The sequence below is a fragment of the Aquila chrysaetos genome, chromosome 25 (genome assembly GCF_900496995.4).
Source record: "Aquila chrysaetos chrysaetos chromosome 25, bAquChr1.4, whole genome shotgun sequence".
Lineage (NCBI taxonomy): Eukaryota > Metazoa > Chordata > Aves > Accipitriformes > Accipitridae > Aquila > Aquila chrysaetos.
This window is the reverse complement of record NC_044028.1, coordinates 16,563,212-16,580,966: the sequence shown is the minus strand read 5'-3', so window position 1 is coordinate 16,580,966 and position 17,755 is coordinate 16,563,212. Positions and strand designations below refer to the sequence as shown.

At 53.0% G+C, this 17,755-nt stretch overlaps 3 protein-coding genes across 11 annotated transcripts in view; 2 read left to right on the top strand and 1 right to left on the bottom strand.

The window, feature by feature from the left end:
* The window catches only part of RHBDF1 (rhomboid 5 homolog 1), a 39,207-nt gene extending 26,040 nt beyond the window's left edge, over positions 1 to 13,167 (top strand). For 8 of the 9 annotated variants that reach the window (XM_030002510.2, XM_030002511.2, XM_030002512.2 and 5 more), the window contains 14 exons: positions 1,680 to 1,886; positions 2,516 to 2,638; positions 2,801 to 2,961; positions 5,163 to 5,414; positions 6,031 to 6,142; positions 7,054 to 7,128; positions 7,730 to 7,891; positions 7,999 to 8,099; positions 8,851 to 8,914; positions 9,372 to 9,466; positions 10,446 to 10,521; positions 11,045 to 11,145; positions 11,411 to 11,564; positions 12,410 to 13,167. In XM_030002510.2, coding sequence (XP_029858370.1) covers positions 1,680 to 1,886; positions 2,516 to 2,638; positions 2,801 to 2,961; positions 5,163 to 5,414; positions 6,031 to 6,142; positions 7,054 to 7,128; positions 7,730 to 7,891; positions 7,999 to 8,099; positions 8,851 to 8,914; positions 9,372 to 9,466; positions 10,446 to 10,521; positions 11,045 to 11,145; positions 11,411 to 11,564; positions 12,410 to 12,829 — 2,103 coding nt within the window. In that variant the 3' untranslated portion in view covers positions 12,830 to 13,167. The other variant, XM_030002516.2, reaches the window with a different exon arrangement.
* A 138-nt stretch (positions 13,168 to 13,305) lies between these two features.
* On the bottom strand, positions 13,306 to 16,917 carry SNRNP25 (small nuclear ribonucleoprotein U11/U12 subunit 25). The gene is made up of 6 exons (XM_041120128.1): positions 16,791 to 16,917; positions 16,621 to 16,701; positions 16,387 to 16,492; positions 16,201 to 16,275; positions 14,869 to 14,931; positions 13,306 to 13,506 (listed from the first exon to the last, which is right to left on the bottom strand). Exons 1-5 carry the CDS (start codon positions 16,915 to 16,917, stop codon positions 14,877 to 14,879), a joined length of 444 nt encoding a protein of 147 aa, XP_040976062.1. The 3' UTR covers positions 13,306 to 13,506; positions 14,869 to 14,876.
* POLR3K (RNA polymerase III subunit K) lies at positions 16,888 to 17,668 on the top strand. Its single transcript, XM_030002550.2, is given in 4 exon segments — positions 16,888 to 16,998; positions 17,001 to 17,069; positions 17,159 to 17,246; positions 17,328 to 17,668. Coding segments are annotated over 4 exon segments (327 nt in total). The 5' UTR covers positions 16,888 to 16,956; the 3' UTR covers positions 17,456 to 17,668.
* The last annotated feature ends 87 nt before the right edge of the window (positions 17,669 to 17,755 follow it).

Genomic DNA, 17,755 nt, shown 5'->3' with positions numbered 1-17,755 from the left:
AGCTTAGTTCTGCCTGAACATGTCTGGGCTCTGTGCTCAGACACTTCTCAAGTCTCAGATACAGTTTGGCAGACTGTCTCCTTCAGCAGCCTCTCTCTGGTCTCGTTGGCTGAGATCTCTCAGCTGTTTCAGTGATAGGTTCAGAGCTGTGTTTGCCATGTTGTGACTAGGGTGGTGACTAGATGCATGCAGCGTGTCCAAGAGCTCTCAGCTTGGGCTTTTTGCTGCCATTTTGCAAGGACAAAATTCTGTTGTACACAGGGTGGCCAGTATCCTGGACCCAAATATACAGTAACAGGCTTGCTATCACTCAGGACGCTTGCCTAGTGGATCCTTGTCCCAAGCAGAATGCAGACAGTAGCACAGCTACAGGTTATGTTTTAGGACTTTGAAAAGTGTTTCTTGCATCAGCGGTACTACAGCTCTGCTCATCCGTCCTCAGAAATGGTTTTGAGTGCCTGCAAAGGGCATCTGGTAGCCCCCTACTTGCAACCTTCAAGTGTGATCCCAGGGGACAAGACCCAATCAAGCACATCCAGTTACCAGCACTTCAGAACTAACCCACAATATCCCAGCTCTTCCCTTTGCTCCATTCAGCTATAGTAATTGATATGGTTGATTACTGTGCATTAGTGAGCACCACTGCAACCTGCGCAAGTGGGGAAACAAATTCCTTCCGAAGTAGGTTAGTCTGTGACCTGAAACCTGGCTGCATCACTGAAGCAGAGGAGAATATTGTCCATCTTTCAATCAAGTTTCACCTCTTGCTCTTTCCTGTTTTCTTACTAGCTGAAGTATCTTGCAGTTGGTCTTTGGTCACAGGAGACTCAGAAATACTGTTGGGCTCTATGTGGGCTACATGAAATCAGAACATGGTATCAGTAGGTGTAAGCCCATAAAGCTTCCTGTTGAGTGTGCAACTGTGTATTAAAAAAAGCTCATAAAACATTAGGATAAAGCATAGAAGTCTTATGGAAACCACAGCTGTGATGATGTAAGGACGGAGGCAAGGTTTGTAGCTGAAGGCAATATTTTCATTAGGTTGATTCGTATGTTTGAAAGAAGTGAGAGCTTTGGCCTGAAGAGTCCCAAAGAAGGGCTTGCAGCTCCCGGAAGCTTGTCTGCTTTTTCCAGCTGTTATAACTTAATTAATGGAAGTGGATGTAAATACACAGTTAAGCTTCAGCAGGATACTGTTAAGTCCTGGGCTGTCCAGTATCAGAGAGGAAACTAGCTGGAGAAAGAGAATGGCTGTTTTCAGGGATTTCTCAAACTCCTGTTCAGACAGCACATTCTCTGACTGTAGAGCTCACTGGCACAGGAAATGAATGAAACCAAGAGTTTAGGAAGGGCTGAAGGAGCTTTGGAGTCTGCTGTGAACATCAGGAACATTCTGGGTGAAAATAGTCAATACCAACAAAACAAAAAGAAGAAAAAGAAAAAAAAAAGGGAGGGAGGGGGAGAGAGAGGTTTGAGGCTTACAACTAGGGCTTAGCTTGCAACAGGTTATTCCTTATCTCCCTATTGTAGAATTGCTTGTTGGTCCATCCTGCCTGGTTCTTGGTCAATCCCAGGACCCAGACCACTGTCATGGTCTCAAGATGTTTGCCTAGAGGGAGGAGGGCTTGGTACGGAAGGGTTTGGGGGTGAATGGACTGATGGGCTTCTTCTTTTGGCAGATCATAGACCCCTTAGCCCGTGGCCGAGCTTTCCGTATGGCTGACGACAATGATGGCTGCAGCATCCCACACACACCTATCACACCAGGCGCCACATCACTCTGCTCCTTCACCAGCTCACGCTCAGGGTTCAATCGCCTCCCACGACGGCGGAAACGGGAGTCTGTTGCCAAAATGAGTTTCCGAGCAGCTGCAGCTTTGGTGAAGGTACGGTCTGTGGGAGGGCAGGGACTAGTCTGGCAGCAGGATGGAGCTCTGCCCTGAGAGAAGGGTGAGAGGGAAGGAGCTGCTGAGCAGAGAGGATGGGGAGAACAGTGGTGGAGGGAAAGAAACCAAGCCATCTCCTGGTCCATTTCAGCCATGTGTCTAGGAGGCAGGATTTGCAAGAAATGGGGATGATGGCTAGGTTTTGGTACAATTCTTGGTTCCTTTTTATTGGCCTAGGGGCGTTGGTTCCCACAGCCAGCAGCCTGCCTGGACCTCTGGGTGCAGACCAGGTGCAGATGGAACAGAAGTACCTGAGCAGAAGTGACCTTTCTGCTGTGTCCAGAACCAACCATCACTGCGGTTTGGTCAGAGGCATTGTACAATATGTGGTAGAGGAGAATGTTGCAAGCCTCACCCACATGAGAGATGGGCACTGTGGATTGAGAAGTGGGCTGACACCTGTGAGTCTCACCAGGAAGGTGTCACACGACAGCAGGTCTGCTGTGCTCCACACACAAGCATGAATCAGCTCAGCACTTGGGCTCCCTGTGCACTGACTGGGGTGGCCCTGCATGTGTGTGGGGTTCAGGTTTCTGGCAGCAACTCGATGCCACTTTCTCTGGCTACAGGGACGTTCTGTGAAGGACAGCACCCTGAGGAGAGCTCAGCGGCGCAGCTTCACCCCAGCAAGTTTCCTGGAGGAGGACACGGTGGATTTTCCAGATGAGCTCGACACTTCTTTCTTTGCTCGGGTGAGGGGCAGGGCTCTGGCATGGTACTGGCCCCAGAGGCAGTGCAAGACTCTAGGTCTAGCAGGACTGTGTGTTGCAGAGAGCAGTACTGCTTTCTGCCAGGGCTGGTGTCTCAAATGTGATGTTGGCTGCTTCTGATGGGATTTCTGTTTCTCTGCCCAGGAAGGAGTCCTTCATGAGGAGCTCTCTACTTATCCAGATGAAGTGTTCGAGTCACCATCAGAAGCTGCAATCAAAGATGCTGAGGTGAAACCTTTGGATCAGACAGATCTCACAGGTGGTGCCTTGGACAAAAATGAGCTTGAAAGAAGCCACTTGCTACTGTGAGTATCTTCCCGGAAGCTGCCAAAGCCTAACATGGGGTGGCCAACCCATTCAGAGTGGGACCTCCTGCATGGAGGAAGCCAGGATCTGAGTGCTGTGGGTGCTTGGTGCAGAGCTCAAAGAGCAGTGCAGTGATGAGTTTTCTTTAAACCCAGCTTAAGACCTCCTGTCTCAGCTACCCATGCGTGTGAAAGGTGACTCCGAGGCCACCTCTGCAGTCTCTCCAGCAACTTCCAGCCTCACGTGATGTGTTTTGGAGACTGTATCATGCCTTGAGGAAACAAAGGACACTTTAAATCAGCTGTGAGGATGCTGGAGGCCCAGCCTTTGGCTATGGAGAACCTAGCAAAGACGAGAAGGCTGTTGCCATTGCCACAGTCACCAGGAACTGTTGTCTTGCTCCAGGGAGCAGTGTGAAGCCTTGCTGAGTATCGAGCTGGGCTACATTCCTCGCTTGAAAGGAGAGAAAGGTGTGGCACTGATGCTGAGAGCCCTACAAATATGTGGGTGGTACTGTACTGTATACCTAGATTTTTTCCACCTGAGTAACTGGTACTGAGTAATTGCCCTGTGTCGTTTCCGAGTCAGCTCTAGCTTAGCTGCCAGCTCACCCCAGCAGAGAGCTCTGCTGGGTGTGAACATGGAGCAGACAGGGAGGTCCTTGTTGTGGTTCTGCTGCTTACAGCCCATCTTGCTGTGTTGGCGCTTTCCCTTCAAGTGTTTCCAAGAACTTGACTCGGTCTTAACATAAGCGGAAGTGGAAAATGGTGGGAGTTTGTTGTCACTCCTCTGAGATGGTCTCAGTCTTCTTGGCTCCATTTGGATCTCCTTAAATAGTTTTATTTATTGAGGAAAATATATTTCTTTCACACTTCAGAGAACTGTTATCAGAATCATAGTTGGGTGTCCTTTTAGGTGGCCAGGTGTTTATTTTGGCATAGGCTGATAGCCCAGCACCGGAAATATTGGGAAACAGCACATCCATAACACAGAAACCACTTGAACTTTTGGGGCAAGAGCAGGCTGCAGTGGAATCCGTGCTTTCTGTTGAAGAAGGACTTCCCAAGTGGAAGTTGGGGACTTTCAGCTTTATAAAAATGCATCTTCTGCAAGGTGCAATATTGAAAATAGCTGAAGTTTCACAGCAGTGGTTTTGGCTAAAGAGGTTCAGATTCTCCCTCATCCTGTTGCTTGTCCATACTTCAGAGCTGTCATGATCTCTCCAAGATGCTAGCTGGTTTCTCTGACCACTTCTGACAACCATCGTCTTTGTGCAGAGGGGGTCATTTAGGAAGCCAGAGGAGGTAAACTAGACTAGAATGCATGTCAGGGACATGCCTACTACAGTGCTAGGCAGTGAACAAGGGTGAAATGGTAGGTAGGTTTTTTTGGTCAGGGTCTGAATGCTGCAGACCTGACCTCCAGACTGCTGTTGAAGAGCAAAGAAATACAAAAACATCTGAATATGATGGAGACTTACAAAGCAGGTACTATTCACCAGTAGCTTGTGCAACATTCATCGCATGCTCTATTTTGGTAGAAAAGCCTTCCTTTAGGCAGTGATGCTTGGGTTTTTTATTGTGTTTTTGAAGCCTGGTTTTGTTGTTCTCCTGAAAAATGCATGCATCAGTGCAAATAAAGGGAGGAATGGAAGAGAGATCGTGAGAGGTAACTGGCACAGCTTGCAGCATGTGACAGTGTTACTTTCTTGGTCTGGAAAGCTGCTTGGATTCCTGTTCTTCTCTGTCAGATTTGGTGGGCATGGGGGTTTGACTTGCCAGTCAAATCACAGTAAAGTGCTTTAAAAGGTGGGGATTTCCACTGCTGGGCTAAACTACACTTCCATTTCATAGCAGAAAGCAGAATAAGAGGAATGAAGTAGAAGAGGAAGTAAATGTGCCTGAGGCTGCAGATGTGCCTGGCTGCAGCCTCCCCATTTTAGCCTGTTGCTGAAACACTTCTTCAAAGCCTTGAGAGCTCCTTGTCAGTAGGGCTTAGTTTGGCACAGCTGTCTTGTGCCACCTTCTGCGTGTAGTTCTGCGCTTTCATCAACTGGCACTGCATAACCCTTTGAAATACAGCTTCCACTTCAGGGCACCTTGTCTGCCATCAGCTGCCATCACCAAAGACCAGGGAAGGGCTGGTCCCCATTGCTGTGCCATGCAGAAGGAAACCATTGCTGTCCTGCTTTTTATTTCAGCCCACTGGAGCGAGGCTGGAGGAAGCAAAAGGATGGGGCCCTGGCACAGCCCAAGGTCCGCTTGCGGCAGGAGGTGGTGAGTGTCAGCCCACAGAAGCGTGGCCAGCGTATCGCCGTCCCTGTCAGGAAGCTCTTTGCCAAGGAGAAGAGGCCATATGGCCTGGGTATGGTGGGGAAGCTGACAAACCGTACTTACCGCAAGCGCATTGACAGCTATGTCAAGCGGCAGATTGAGGACATGGATGACCACAGGTGAGATCTGTAGTCACAGAAAACTAGTGACTGAGTGATTGCTGTTGCCTCTTGGTAACTCAGGTCACTGCCTCAGGGTGGTTGGGTGAAACCTGCTGCTAAGACCCCCCAGTCTGTGTCCCTGAAGTACAGTGCAAACTGCAGCAGACAGCAGCATGTTAGCATCAGTGTGCACTGGGAGCTCATCCTGCTCCTCGTGTTGCTTCGGGTGTCTCTATCTCTGCTACCTGGAGGGACTGCAGATCTCTGCCCCATCACCATTGTCCTGTGACGAACAGGAAGGCTCAGGTATCCCTGCCTCTGATCATTCCCCTAAAGTCATTATTTCAGACACACAGCACACTTTGGCATCAGGCTTAAGTGTTCTCATGGATGTTTTCTTGGGAAAGGCTGGCTTGCCCAGTGTAATGGGGGAGTCAGAGTAAGCAGGGTCTGTCTGCCAGCAAGACCTTAGTCATTGCCTCCAGTCTTGTGCATCCCTAGGTGATCCTGGCCCGGTACCCCAGATTCTGCCAAGGTCCCTGCGGAAAAACAGCAGCTTTTCTCCTGTGTTCTCTAAGTTGGTGTAATATGCCTGGGCTTCTGCCTCTGATATTTTCCCTTTCCCTCCATCCAGGCCTTTCTTCACTTACTGGGTCACCTTTGTGCATTCTCTCATCACCATCCTTGCTGTGTGCATCTACGGCATCGCCCCTGTGGGGTTCTCACAACATGAAACTGTTGATTCAGTAAGTAAATCCCCCCTGACTTGCCTGGAGTGTGATTGCGTCTCAGCCTTCAGCTGCTGGCTCTTGTGTTACAGTCTTCAGCATATTGGCTACTTGCCTGAGGGTCTTGACAGCTGGATGCTGGGTGTCCTGCCTTGGGGGACTCATGCAGCATCTCTGTGAGCCCCCATGCTGCTCGCTCTCCTGCAGCCACATTGCTCTTGACATCAAATTATATCTGGCACAAAGCATGATGGGCTCTTTGCAGGCTCTGGTTCTGTCTGTGCTGGGAGCCCTTTCAAACAACTTGTTCCCCTTCTGGTGGAGACCAGAAGGATGTTCACGGCAGGGAAATATTTCAAACCAGAGTTAAGTTTTCACAACAGTTGCAGGATTTTGCTTCTGCCAGGAGCAAAACTGACCTGTCTGACTTTGAGAGCCGATCTTGAAGCTGTTTGTAGCCTTTCCACATGTTGTTAAAAGGTCTCTGGGGTACATACCTCTACAGCCATATCCCCGCTACATGCAGGGGATGCCCTGGGGAGCTTCTCACCTACGTGTCCGACAGCTTTCAGAGCACTGTCACCAGCACCTGGGCCTACGTTGTCAGCAGGTTCTGCTTATGTTTCTGAGTGCAGGAAGCTTTTTGCAGGCTCTCAAGCAACTCCCAGGTCTCCAGGCCCTGGGATTTCTTGAAAGTTGAAATAGCCAGAGATAGATATTTGAAATGAAATCTTAAGATGAAGGTGCCCACGCCTTGATGGGGGTTTACCTGTGATCCTGCAAAAGACCAGTTTGAGAGAACTGTGTGCCCAGCCATTGGCTGTGAGGATTTCCGTTCAACCTGGGTGCTGTTTTCACCAGCCCCTGCTGCTCTCCCTGCTGACCCTGTAGGCAAGAGCTCATGGGGCTCTTGCTTTCTCTCCTTGCAGGTCTTGCGAAACAGAGGGGTTTATGAAAACGTCAAATATGTTCAGCAGGAAAACTTCTGGATCGGCCCCAGCTCAGTGAGTGCCATTGGCTGGGACTGTTGGTGGGCTGATGGGTGACTGTGTGCTGCAGCCATGCCACCCCAGGGACCAGAGCCCTCTGCTGCTTGGAGCTTGGTGCTAGCAGCTGCCTTTGGTTGGACTTCCCATGGGGCCCTGCCATCAGTGGCAGGGTGCAGCAGTGCTCCTGGCCCCAGCCACCCTGCAGAACGGGCTACCTGGAGGCTGGGATGGACCTTGGCACTCCTGCTTTGCACCCTGTTGCTACGAAGACAAGCATGGGGCTAGAGAAAATGCAGGAGTTGTATGGTGTATGACAGCTTTCCTGATGCCACTTCCCCATGAAAGGCTGTCGAGTCCCAGAGTTTCCTTTCCCGGCCACAGCACTGGCCTTTCTGGGGCCATGGGCAAGGAAATCCCTGAACTTTTGTTCTGGGCTTGCCTTCTTCAAAGCAAATATTGAGAGTATGCCTGATGTGTGTTGGGCTTCATCATACAGGACTTGTCCCTGGTCCCTTGTGTCCTGATAGGGGTACCCCTCGCAGTTCTCCCAGCCTGCTCTGCCCCAGGCAATCATTGCCTGCCCCTTGGCTGAGCTGAGTGTTTCCATCTCTGCCAGGAGGCCCTGATCCACCTAGGGGCCAAGTTCTCACCGTGCATGAGGCAGGACCAGCAAGTGCACAGCTTCATCAGCGCCAAGCGGGAGAAAGAGAAACACTCGGCTTGCTGTGTGCGGAATGACAAGTCGGGCTGCGTGCAGACCTCGGAGGAGGAGTGCTCTGTGAGTGCAGTGGCCCCTTTTGTGCTGTCCATGCAGGCTCAGGGCTACTTCTGTTGACGCTTCTCCCACCCTGGGCTTCATGGTGACACCTTTCCTCTCTCCTGCAGTCCACGCTGGCCGTGTGGGTGAAGTGGCCCCATCACCCCAGCACACCAATGCTGGCAGGAAGCAAGAGGCAATTTGGGTCTGTTTGTCATCAGGACCCCAGGTAGGTCCTGCCTAGCCCAGCTGCCATCTTGCAGGGGACAGGTTGCTGTGCCAATAGAGTCAGAGAGGCATGGAGTCCCAGGCCAGTTGATTTCTGGATGGGACAGCGGCTGCTCTGGAGACCAAGGGACATGGGGGCAGTGATGTCCCTACCTGCCCTGATGGCTGTAGGGGAGGCTGAGGCAGAGCGTGATCATATTTCTGCTCGCCCTTAGTCTCCATTGTTGTTGGCTGCCCACCTACCTGCACAGTGGCCCGTTGTGAGCTCTGGGTGCCTTCCTCATCCCTCTCCCCTCCTCACCTGCTCCTCGCACAGGCTCCCTTCTTGGGGTACAGCAGTCATGTTCCCAGCATACCTCTGCCCCAGAGCCCTGCCAGCTGCTGGGTGCCATGGCACACCTTTTGCCCTTGGTCACCATGGGCTGATGTAGAGCTGAGACCAGCTGAATGTCCACCTTTGGGTTTGTGTCCACCTGGAAAGGAGCCAGTGAGTTGCTGGGCAGCTGTGTGCTCTTGGACAGCTGCCTTTGTGCTGAAGCCATGATCTCTGCTCGCTGGAAGGAGGCTCCGGCTTTGATCAGCACAACCTTGGCTGATCTGACGTAACATGTCACCAGCCCCTCGCCAGGGACAGAGGGGAGCTCTGGCACCACAGCCTGGGGTTAGGCACAGTGTGGCGGCTCCCTGGGGGATGCTGCCTGGTGCTGGGGAAAGTTATTTCTCAGGCTGATCTCTGCTTTCTGTTGCTGCAGGGTGTGTGAGCAGCCAGCCTCGATGGAGCCACATGAGTGGCCAGATGACATCACCAAATGGCCGGTGAGCATGCCAGTGGCACAGAACCTGTACGGGCAGCTGGAATATGGCATTTGCATCCCACAGTGCAGAGCCACAGCTGTGTTGGTGGAAGGGGGGGCTCTCTGGTGCAGCCTACTGCTTGTCACAAGCACCAGATCAGGGCAGCCATGGCTTTGTCTAGCCAAGGCTCAAAGCCCTCCAACAACAAAAGTTCCCCTGTGCTAACTAAAGCCCTGGGCCTTGCCAGGGTAACAGAGTGATGGAGACTGACTTAGCCTCAGGGCTGTTTTCATCCCTCCGCAGAGAGGTGTTGATTGAGCCTCAGGCAGATGGAGTGTCAGGCACTATCCTGCTGTGAGAGGGAGGCCTTGGGAGCCCTGTGTCTGTGGGGCTTGCTTCTTCCCAAGGGGCTGTTTTGACTACCCAGGCAGCAAGCAAAGCCATGGCTGTATGACTGCAGCCTGTTGTTGTTTTCCAGATCTGCACAAAAAATAGTGCTGGGAATTACACCAACCACCTTCACATGGACTGCGTGATTACAGGCCGGCCCTGCTGCATTGGGACCAAAGGAAGGTAATGAGTTTTACCTGTATGGAGAGGGGCTGGGTGTTGGGGTGAGGCACAGAGGGCCCTTTTCAGGTTGTAGACGCAGCCGTTTGTCCTCCTTGTCCTTCCCACACACAGCCCAGAGCCCTGCTGGGAAGGGGAGTTGGACAGGGAGCTATGACAGGTCTCCCAGGTGGAGCAGGACTCTGGGATGAGGAGGAGATAACAGCCAGCCTGAGTCTTCAGTGCAGCAGGGTATCTTGCTCAACTGGTCCTGCAGTTTGAAGGGACTCGGATCCCAAGGGATTAAATACTTCTGCTGGGGAGTTCTGCGCTTTTCCTTGGGAATGGCAAGCTTGGTCCTGGACAGGCTGCATTGGCCACAGCCTGGAGTCCCTGAGCATGCAAGGAGTTGTCAGGAAATGACCTGCTCTGGGTTTGCCAAGGAGGAAGATGCTGTTCTTCCTCACGTTGCTCCTCAGCTTGAGTAGTTACCCAGTGCTTGGGCCTGGCTTTCCGTGCTAGGGAGAAAAATGAGTGTTGCCCCAAGGAGTTTCTCTGTCCCTGAAAGTCATGACCAGGATGCTCTTAGCCTAGCCCCCCCTTTCCACTCTGTCAGCTACAGAGGCACAAGACTCCCCTGGCCCCAGAGACACAGCTTCCGCAAGCTCTGGCAGTACTTTCTCAGCTGTAAATAGCTCAGCTTTAGCACTTGTTTTGGAGCCCCTGTATACCGAGTGTTAGTCTGCAGAGGTGACTCAGGCTTGCCTGTGGGAGAGAAGCAAGAGGGGTGTATGGAGAGTGGCACTGGGCTCAAATGGGAATGTATTAGTGCATCTGTTGCAGAGACACTACAGCATGTCAGGGGCAGCTGAAGGCATCAGTTCTCATAGGCAGACCTGGGATGAGACAAGGGGGAGTGGGTGGCCTGGGCAGGCACAGGATGGTCCATTGTGCTTTCTGTGTGTAACTTGTTCCTCGTTTTGATTACTTGTGCCTCCTCCAGGTGTGAAATAACCTCCCGGGAATATTGTGAATTTATGCGGGGCTATTTCCATGAGGAGGCAACGCTCTGCTCTCAGGTAAGTGCAGAGCTGGGGGTTTGTATGGCTGCCCTTCTGCCTCCTGTTCCCCTTAGCAGCTTGGCAAGATCTGGGGGTGCCTGTGCTGCAGTGTAGGTGGGGGTCATGTGTCTTGTCTCACCCTGAGCCCAAGGGAAGTTGCTGATCCAGACTGTAGTGGCAGAGCTGGCTCCATCTGCCCCTCCTTAGAGACCAGTTTAGGACTTGGGCTGGCAGCTCCAAAAGCCCAACACAGGACCACTGTGGAAGCAGCGGGAGAATGCAAACTTCCTTCTCCATTGGCGAGCAAATGCTGATGTCTCAGTTGCGTGTGTGTGTTGGGGTGAAGAATGAGGGCATAAAGCTGCTGCAGGGAATGGGTGGGGTCACGTGTAACTTGGTGTTGGAGACAAGGGTTGGGACTTGATACAGCAGAGAAGAGGGAGGAGAGCCCCTCTTTCAGAGCTAACTGCAGTCTCTGCCCTGGCCTCGGTGTAAAGGGCCATGCTGGCTGGCGCACCTCACAACCCCGCTTCTGCCCTAGGTGCACTGCATGGATGACGTCTGTGGACTCCTCCCTTTCCTAAATCCAGAAGTCCCTGACCAGTTCTACCGCCTCTGGCTCTCACTTTTCCTCCATGCCGGGTAAGCATAAGTGTAAAACTTCCACTATCTGGGTGGGGGACCCTGAACCCTGGGACTGCTGTAAGGCTTGTTCTGGCAGTCCCTTCCCTGGGGGACACCAGGGTGCTGAGCTGAGGTTTACCATGCTGCGTTTTCTGGGAGGGATATTAGAGGCATGGGCAAGGCCAGACCAGGAGCTCTCAGCAACGCTCGGCAAAGAACACCAACCAGCACAGGGGTGACTTCAGTGGCTGCTGCTTCAGCTCCTGTACTCTGAACTTGGCAGGATCCTGCACTGTCTGGTTTCAGTCTGTTTCCAAATGACGATCCTGCGCGACCTAGAGAAGCTGGCAGGATGGCATCGCATCTCTATCATCTACCTGCTCAGTGGCATCACTGGGAACCTTGCCAGTGCAATATTTCTACCCTACAGAGCAGAGGTGGGTCTCCTGAAGACTAGGGTCCTGGTAACTTGCCCTGAACACAAGCCTCGTCTACATGCCTGTGCCTCTCTGGCAGAGGCAGAGACACCAGAGCTGGGCTCATCTCTGCAGCATGTGCCTTGTGCAGATTTGTAGCTAGAAGATGGCACCACACCATCATCTAGCTGCTGAGCCATAACATGGCCCAGAATACCCTGGGCTTTCCAAGTGACTGGCCTGGTCTGGCTGCAGTACGAAGGCTGCCTCTCATAATGAATGCGGTATTTGTCCAACCACAGGGTAAGAGAGGCCCCTGGCAGGCTGGGAATTGAGAGTTGTAGCTAGTGCTAGAGACCCTCTGCAAGTGAGTGGCAAGCAGGAGAGGGGCAAGGAGCAGAGCTCACCTTTCCCACAAACCGTTCAGGACCGTCCCTGTCCACATGCCACAGCTGGAGAGGTCTGATGTGACTATCCGGCTTCACTTTAGAAGACTGTGTGGCAGGACCTGGAGGACTATCTTCTGGGTCCTTCAATAAGGAAAAGTGCATGGTGGGTGGGGAGAGCCAGGAGATTGCCTTCAGGGGCTTCTCCTCTCCAGTGAGTTAAACCAGATCTGCCCTTCTTAAATATAAAGCCTGTTCTGGTGATTGCTGGGCTCACACCTACCTTGATCCTAAATCAAACCAGGCCCCTTTACTCCTTGAACCCCATTATAAGGACGAAGTTGCAGGCTGTGGCATCTCTTCCCCAAGAAACACTGAATAAGGCGTTGAGTAACAAAGAACTGTAATGCCTGGAGCTGGTTGCAGAAGCCAGGGTGATGGCATGTGCCTGATGTTACCTGTAATGCTCTTCTTCTGCAGGTTGGCCCTGCAGGATCCCAGTTTGGGATTCTGGCCTGTCTCTTTGTGGAGCTCTTCCAGAGTTGGCAAATCCTGGCACGCCCATGGAGGGCTTTCTTCAAGCTGCTGGCTGTGGTGCTCTTTCTTTTTGCCTTTGGCCTCCTGCCTTGGATTGATAATTTTGCTCACATTTCAGGATTTATCAGTGGTTTCTTCCTCTCCTTTGCCTTCCTGCCCTACATTAGTTTTGGGAAGTTTGATTTATATAGGAAGCGATGCCAAATTATAGTTTTCCAGCTCATCTTCATTGCACTCTTCTCAGGACTTGTGATTCTGTTCTATTTCTACCCCATCAAGTGTGAGTGGTGCGAGTTCCTTACTTGTATACCATTCACAGACAAATTCTGCGAGAAATATGACCTGGATGCACAGCTCCACTGAAAGGCAAAGACTGGCTTCTCGAGCAGGCACTGGAGATGGATTGTCTTTGCATTTGCTGTGCCAGTTCCATGTGGACAAAGCCTCTAATCCAATGACACTTCTAACCCTGCCCGTGGTTAATTTAAACTGTCTCCTTAGCACTTGGCAGGCATGTTTTGCCTTATCTCAGAAGACTCTGAAAACAGAACGTTTGTGCCTTGTTCAATTGTATTGAACCTTTTCTGCTGCCATTATTTTTATTACACTAGTTTCAATACTACATTTTTAACCAGAGTTGTTTACTACTGCTAAGGTGGTGATTAAATGGTAAGGTAGCGTTTTAGCTACTGTTAATTGTTCTGCATAGTCTGTGGCTACATTTGTTACTTTATCTCACCTATGCTGTTTCATGTACCAGTAGAATCAATCCTTTTCTAGCACCCAAAACAGCCAGACACAGATTTGCAGCTGGAAATAAGGGCCTTAAAAGCCTCAGAAAACTAAAGCATCTCTTTAATCACTGAAAGTGCATTCCACATACAGCTCTGAGGCAGACATTTCAAATAACAACTGCAAACAACACGTGAGAGTGTCCATTCAACTGGAGTTTGTTTCCCTTTGAAATGTTACCACCTTTTCCTCCAGGAAAGTGCTGCATCCACAGTCTGGTCCTGGTCGGGCTGGATTCTCTGCTCTCTCTGTTAAAGAAAGAAAATATTTGGCAATGACAATAGGTACTGCATGCTGGGCTCTCTTATCACAATACCATACCTAGACAGTCCCGGGGGCTCAGCCAGTGCCATAGGTGACCGCTGGTCATAGGCACCACGGGGCAGATGGCTTCTGTTATGGCACACATTTTATTACACTGGATGTTGCAGATGTAGCAGCGTTGAAAGAAGAAAAAAAAGTAACTGTGGTCACAAAGCAACAGTTTCTAACCCAGCTAGCTGGAGCTGCAAAAGGAAAACCCAAGTGTTTGGAAAAGCTATTACCACTGCTCTTCAGAGACTGTCATTGTGTTTTTAGATGCGGAGGGGAAGCAGAGATAATTTTAAACTTACTAAGCTTGAGAGTCTTGGCCACATCTTATGTTTGTGTGCACAACTTTCTAGAAATAGCAGTGTAATACCGGAAATATGTCGACGTAGGTTACAAAACAGGTAAATATACATGCTACTAGTGCTTCCCCTGCTGGAAGTGTTCTTAAATGCATCAGTTGGACAGAAACGTCATGACCAAAAGTTGTCTAGTGGTGTGTCCTGTCTTCTGAGAACAACGAATGGGTTGAACTCAAGTTTCTATAAACCAGAAACTGGAGAAACTGGGAGTGAAAAACTACAGGATGTGTAAGCTGAGATCCCTTTTCCTAACTCCTTAGAGCTTGCAGTAATTGAGAAAAATGGCTCAAAATACACCCACTGTGGAACAGCAAAGAATATGCTGTGTTTGCTTATGTCCACCCATGGGACATTTGTGTTAGCTGCAGGTGCTCTGAATGGTACAGGAGCACTAGGAGCAGGGTAGGAGAACAGTCCCTCAGGTATGAGAGTCTGAGGCACACGGAAGGACCCAAACAACCCGGGTGACAGCAGTCGCCTGTAGCACAGACGCCTCCATCCTCCTAGGGATTAATTAACACCCAGCCACATTCCTTACAGTGATTTCCAGACATTCAAGAAGCCTGAAATAAAGCAAGGTCCTAGAAGCAAGCAAAGGAATGCTGCATTTAATGAGTCTCAAGACATTGCAGGAGCAGATTCAGAGTCTAAACATAAAGTAGGGTTAGAACTCCACCATTGCCAGCACTAAGATGCTGCTGCTCCTGACGTATGTTAACTGAAATAGCTGAATTGTCATTCCCTGCCCTGAGAGAAGCACAAACAGGCTCTGAAAACAGACCACAGCCAGGGCACGATCCTAATGCAGACGCAGGCATTCAGAAATGCTCTGCTACACAGTGGAGAGCAGCAACACCAGCTGCTACGAGCCTGAACACTAAGGCCTGGGGAAGAGGAAGATGAAGCGTTGGTAGCCCTTAATGGATATTCAGGACTTACCTGACAGCTTACTTTCGAAGTTTCTTTACGAAGCTGACCTCATCCCGGTTTCTGATGCCATACCTGAACAGAGAGTTCTGCTGTTATATGCCAGTTTCCCAGGAACCACAACCTTTGAAATCCTATAGCCTCCTCTTTCCCAGGGGGAGATGGACTCCTATGATCACATGCTGTGCTCTAATACAGGACAAGTTAAAATTCTCACTTGTGTATGTAGAACATGCTGCCAGCAATGAAGGGCCTGATCATCTGCAACAGCCCCTGAAATGCAGCACCTGTCAATCACCCGTGGCTCAGTCTTTCAAGAACAGCTTTGATTAGGGCCGTCTTGCTAAATTTTTGATACTTGAGACAAGCTTTTCTTGCTGGTCTGCACACAGGCTGGCATACCCCGTGCTGCTGTGTGTAACAGCTAGAGTGCTCGGAAGCACCTCCTGCCTCCTTGCCCTGAGAACGGGCATGGCAAGATGGGAGTCGTGGTTGGTGTTGTTAATAGATTGTCTCTGACCAGTGGCTGAGCGGGTCCAGAGCCCAACACGCTTATCCTTGGTTTGCTCTTTGCTTGGCATTCTTCCATCACCCTTCCTACCTTTCTGCCTTAGCAGCTCTGCCAAGCCCTCTGTGAGGGTGACCGAGCACTGCAACAGGTTGTCCAGAGAGGGTGTGCAGTCTATGTTCTTGGAGATATTCAAAACCCAACTGGACGCAGCCTTGAGCAGCCAGCTCTAGCTGACCCTGCTTGTGCAGAGGGTCGGACTAGATGACTTCCAGAGGTCCCCTCCCATCACTTACTTAATGTGTCCTGACCCCATCCTCTGCTGAGTAGCTGCTCCCCAAGTGCTCTCCCTTTCCCTGGAGATGAACTAATGTGCTTCACGTCCATGACACCATCCCTGGCCTTCTCTGTGTTCTCCTGCCCTCGCACTCGTGCTTTTTCTCACTAACTTTGCCTCTGCAGGATACCTGAGGTACAAGCTTAGTAAGCACAACCTATTCTGCAGGAGTTTGGCATGGACGGCTAAGGGGCAGTACGTCCAAGTGCCTCGGCGTGGTTTGAATGGGACGAACACACTCGGCACAGGATGGTTGTGGCTGAGGAACCACGCGGGGCCTTCCCGTCCCGCAGACACCCTCTCAGTCTGTCAGGGTAGGGCCTGTCCCGCCTCTGTGTGCGGTGCCGGTCCCATCTTGGGGTGCTGGTCCCATCTTCCAGTCAATTTCAAGTGCAGGACCTAGCTGAGCCAGGGCACAAAGTCCCAAGTTAGCCCTGCCTGTGCAGATGCTGTCTCGCCTCTCCAGCCCCCAGGACCCAGAAGAGACTCGATTACTCACTCTCTCAGCTTCTTTCTGTCATCCGCCAGTTTCTCTCCGGCGTAGGTTAAGTGGTACGTCCTCCATATGTACTTCCTAGGGGAAAAACACTTAGGGGGAGCAGCAGGAGGAACCGCCGGCCGTGGGAGAGCGATGAAGGTGGGGGTGAGCAGCCGGAGCCCCCCCCAGCCCCCGGGTCCCGCTCACCAGCTGAGGTGCTGGACGCCGCCCTGCCGTGCCTGCCGCAGCTGGACGTGCCGCCGCAGCGCCTTCTTCAGCTCCAGCACCGAGGCGTTCTGCACCACCACCACGGCTGGAGGGCGAGGGGAAGAGCCCCGTCAGCGGCCCGCCACCCCGCCGGGCCGGGCCGGGCCCGTCCCCGTCCCGTCCCTCCCCCAGGCCGGCTCCTGCCCGCCCGAGCCCCCCGGCCCCGGGACGCACGCATGGTCTCGCCGTCCGCCTTGCAGACGCGCACGGTCATGGCCTGCCCGTACTCCAGCGCCACCTGCGAGCCGATCTCGCCGTAAACGAGGGGAGGAAGGGAAGAGGAGGGAGAGAGAGGAGGGAATGAGCAATAAAGAGCAGAAGCAGAAAAAGTAAGAACGAAAAAGGACAGGCAAAATGAGGAGGGACGGGGTCGCAGAGCAGCGGGTCCAGCCGCGCCAGCGCCGCCTGGAAGAGCTCCAGCACCTCGGCGTGCGCCAGCTCCTCCTCGCCCTCCGCCGCCATCGCCGCCATCGCGCCGGAAGGGGCGGTCGGGGCGCCGCGGAACCGGCGATGCTGCTCTTCTGCCCGGCCTGCGGCAACGTGCTGGTGGCCGAGAGGAGGGGCCGCGCTGCCACCGCTTCGCCTGCACCACCTGCCCCTACGTGCGCAACGTTACGCGGAAGGTGCCGGGGGGCGGCGGGGGGCGGTGGTGGCGGCGGCGGCGGGGTGTGGGGGGGAGGCCCGGTCCGCCCTGACCGGCGGGGTCCCGCAGGTGACGAGCAGGAAGTACCCGCGGCTGAAGGAGGTGGACGACGTGCTGGGCGGCGCCGCGGCCTGGGAGAACGTGGACTCCACGGCAGGTAGGGCCGGGCCGGGCCGGGGGGGGGGGGGGGTCGGGCCGGGCCTCGCCTCGCCTCACGACGCCGCGCCTCGCCCCGCAGAGCCGTGCCCCAAGTGCGAGCACCCCCGCGCCTACTTCATGCAGATCCAGACGCGCTCGGCCGACGAGCCCATGACCACCTTCTACAAGTGCTGCAACGCGCAGTGCGGCCACCGCTGGCGGGACTGAGGGCCCCGGCCCGGCCCCGGCCGCCCGGGGGGGCCTGAGGGGGCCCTGGCTGCCGCGGGAGGGGCCCGGCCCGCTCTGCCCCCCCGCAGGGCTGAGGAGGGGGGGGCTCGCCCTGGGGGGCAGCGTCCCGGTCCCGGTCCCGGCCCCGGGAGCGCAGGCCCCGGCGGGATGGGGTCGGGGTGTCTTCTGCAATAAACGCGTCGCTGGCTGGAAGTAACCGTCTGCCGTGTGGTTGCTTTGAAGCCTGACCTGGGGTAAGGCTGCCGAACGCACCGGGGAACGACCGTCGGAGCCTCTGGA

What these genes read in the sequence shown, in the direction of transcription:
- SNRNP25 (XM_041120128.1), bottom strand. Translation starts at nt 16,917, where the DNA reads ATGGCGGCGATGGCGGCGGAGGGCGAGGAGGAGCTGGCGCACGCCGAG. An exon ending in GGCGGACGGCGAGACCATGC is followed by an intron (nt 16,493 to 16,620) that starts GTGCGTCCCGGG and finishes CTCGCCCTCCAG; the next exon opens with CCGTGGTGGTGGTGCAGAAC. An exon ending in GGCGTCCAGCACCTCAGCTG is followed by an intron (nt 16,276 to 16,386) that starts GTGAGCGGGACC and finishes TTTTTCCCCTAG; the next exon opens with GAAGTACATATGGAGGACGT.